This window comes from Ranitomeya variabilis, chromosome 1 (assembly GCF_051348905.1).
Source record: "Ranitomeya variabilis isolate aRanVar5 chromosome 1, aRanVar5.hap1, whole genome shotgun sequence".
In the NCBI taxonomy this organism is placed as follows: Eukaryota; Metazoa; Chordata; class Amphibia; order Anura; family Dendrobatidae; genus Ranitomeya; species Ranitomeya variabilis.
The window spans coordinates 933804907-933807876 of NC_135232.1; the positions used below are offsets into that span (position 1 = coordinate 933804907).

Here is a 2970-nt window from a genome sequence, read left to right on the forward strand (position 1 = left end):
CGCTGCCCACCAGGACCCCAGCCGCTGCCCACCAGGACCACAGCCGCTGCCCACCAGGACCACAGCCGCTGCCCACCAGGACCACAGCCGCTGCCCACCAGGACCACAGCCGCTGCCCACCAGGACCACAAAACAATGTCCTCTTCTGACAGCCCTCCTCCACAGCAACAGCGTGTATCGGTAAGTTAACACAAAAAATGGGTTTATTTTTTTTCGCTTTTTAAAATTACATTTTGATGTCTAACCACATGCATAAATTATGTTTCAACAGGAAGCTGAATCAGATGAGGAGCTGTCAGAAGGGGGTGAGATGGGTGGAGAGATGCAAGTGGAGGAGGAACCAAGTGTAAGTAGTGGTGAAACAGTTGCTTCCCACATCACACTGCACCATACACAAAACTGATTACTAAACACCTGCCTACCTTAACTGAGAATTTGTTTACTTTATTTCAGGCTGTTGCTGCTGCTGCCGCTGAAGGCTCTCCCAGACAGTCCCAGAGTCGGCGGACTCGTCGCCGCGGTCGTCCATCAGTGAGTTTTTTTTTGGGGGGAGGGGGATTCTATTGGTACTTTAGTATTTCAGTGTGCTAATTTGTTTGTTTTCCTTTTTTTTTTGACACATGCTTCACAGCGTGCTCCCGCAGAAGAGGATGATGATGATGACATTGACATCGATTGTCTCATCGATGAGGTTCGCGAGCGGGAGCCGCTGTGGAACATGGCTGACCGCAGGCATGCTGATACCGGTGTAACCCGTCGGCTCTGGGACGAAGTGTGTCGCAACCTGTTTCCAAGGCGGGAGAGCCTTCATCCTCAGCAGCAGAGCAAACTAGGTAAGTATTCACTTTCCAGTGATGTTTTGAGATGACTGTAATGTATTGCATTTACCAATTTTTTGTTTTATCTATTGATTCTTGTCTTCACAGTTGGAAAGGTTAGGAAGCGGTGGCGGTCACTGAGGGATCGCTTTAAGAGGGAATTCAACGATGAGATGAAGGCCCCGAGTGGCTCTGCAGGAAGGAAGAGGAGCAAATACAAATATGGCCAGGCCCTCTCCTTCCTGAGGCGAACCATGCTGAGCAGAGTGTAAGTATTCTACAGCCCACTAATAACCATGTTAACCTGTCTACTTAGTTTGCTTTCAGTCAGGGCTTTTTCATTCCAATGTATTAATTTCTTTTGTTTTTTCTTTCACAGCACCTTCTCCAGCCACCGGGCGCCTGCATCTTCCTCTGCGCCCTCTGGAGCGATCCCTCCTGAGTCCGCCACTGAGGGCCACGTCGGTAGGCCCCACACCTCTGTCCCCTCCTCTGACCCCTCTGTCCCCTCCTCTGACACCTCTGTCCCCTCCACTTCATCCGCCCCAAGCAGTGGAGCATTATTGCAGGCTTCATTGCTCGCATCTGATGCTGAACAGTTAGCGTTCCCTTTACCCCACCCCTCTGATCCTGCCACCTCGACACCACCATTAGGTTCGTGGCGGCAGCGACAGAGGGGTCAGGAAAGGAGCTATGCTCCTGAGTTCTTACACCTGAATGCATCCTTCCAAGGCTCTTTCAAAATTTTGGGAGAGCAAGTGACTGCTGGTTTCAACATGGTGCAGTCACGCATCAGTGAAACAAGCCGTGAAACCAGCAGTCGCTTGGATAGGCTGCATTCAGCTGTAAGTCCCGATCCGGCCAATCTTTTTTTCCAATCCATGCTCATGAGCATGGAGAAGCTTTCTTTTGAGCAACAGATGCGGGTAATGAATACCTGCCATAATGCTGCACTGCAGGCCATTAATGAATCTACCCACACACCTCCCCACACCTCCACTCCAATTCCACCCCAGGCCCCATTTCCACACCATACCCCCCATTACCAAACCCAGCCCCAATACCAACACCAGCACCATTACCAAACCCAGCTCCAATCCCCACACCAGCACCATTACCAAACCCCACGCCAGCCCCATTACCCAACCCAGTCCCACTACCCTACCCAGTCACAATACCCGACCCAGTCCCCACAACAATCCCGGCCCCCAGACCAAATTACTTCCCCAATGTTTTCTTTACTCAACTTTTCTCTTCCCCCTACCCCAACACCACCCCCCTCTGGTCAGCCTCTTGGTTTAACCCCCCCTTCCACTGCACCCCAAACAAGTAGGGTTTCCCCACCTATCGACGTGGTCCAACCTTCCTGCCCCTCCTCCTCTCATATCTCCACCCAAAACTTTGAAGACTTGTAAATAATTTTTTAAAATGTTTATGTCAAAAACATTTTGCAATGTTTTCCACAAAAAAAAATTGGAAAATAAAAAAAAACTTTTTTTTTGGCAAAAAAAACAAAAAAAAAAGAGTTAAAATAAAATTCTGATTATTATTGTACTCTTTGTGTGTGTGTGGATTTATTAAGGTAATATAATAAAAAAGGTTTAATAAAAACAAACACCAGACATGTTAAAGGTATAACATAATGGTTTTACTAGCAAGAAAACCACGCTTTTTGGCCTTTTTTTTGGGGGGGGGCAGAAACACATTTTTTACATAAACAAAACACATGGGAAACAGGTTACACATGGGAAACAGGTTACACAATCATGTCTTGCCACGGGATCCGCCCGACAGGTGAGACAAAATAATCGGCAAACTGGTCCCTCATCCTTGTAACTGAACTTGTAGAGCGAACCGAGCTGCTGCGGTAGTCCCACGAGGTGGTCTCCAAATCTTCATCATCCAAGGAAACGGGCTCCTTTGAAAGGACAAAGTTGTGGAGCACCACACAGGCTTTAACTACCTCGTCTATAGTTGTTGTTTTCAGCTTGATAGCCGTCAGCAGAACTCGCCACTTCGCCGTCAATATGCCAAAGGAACACTCCACTACTCTTCGTGCTCTAGTAAGCCTGTAATTAAAGACCCGCTTGGTATGGTTTAAGTTCCGGCTACTGTACAGTTTCAGTAGGTGCGGCGACAGTTGAAAGGCTTC

The 2970-nt window shown here is 48.2% G+C and overlaps 1 protein-coding gene across 1 annotated transcript; it reads left to right on the forward strand.

Annotated features, from left to right (window-relative positions):
• Positions 1–342: 342 nt before the first annotated feature.
• LOC143777491 (uncharacterized) lies at positions 343–2703 on the forward strand. Its single transcript, XM_077267318.1, has 3 exons — positions 343–833; positions 927–1086; positions 1198–2703. The coding sequence occupies exons 1-3, from the start codon at positions 719–721 to the stop codon at positions 2231–2233; spliced, it is 1311 nt and encodes a 436-aa protein (XP_077123433.1). The 5' UTR covers positions 343–718; the 3' UTR covers positions 2234–2703.
• The last annotated feature ends 267 nt before the right edge of the window (positions 2704–2970 follow it).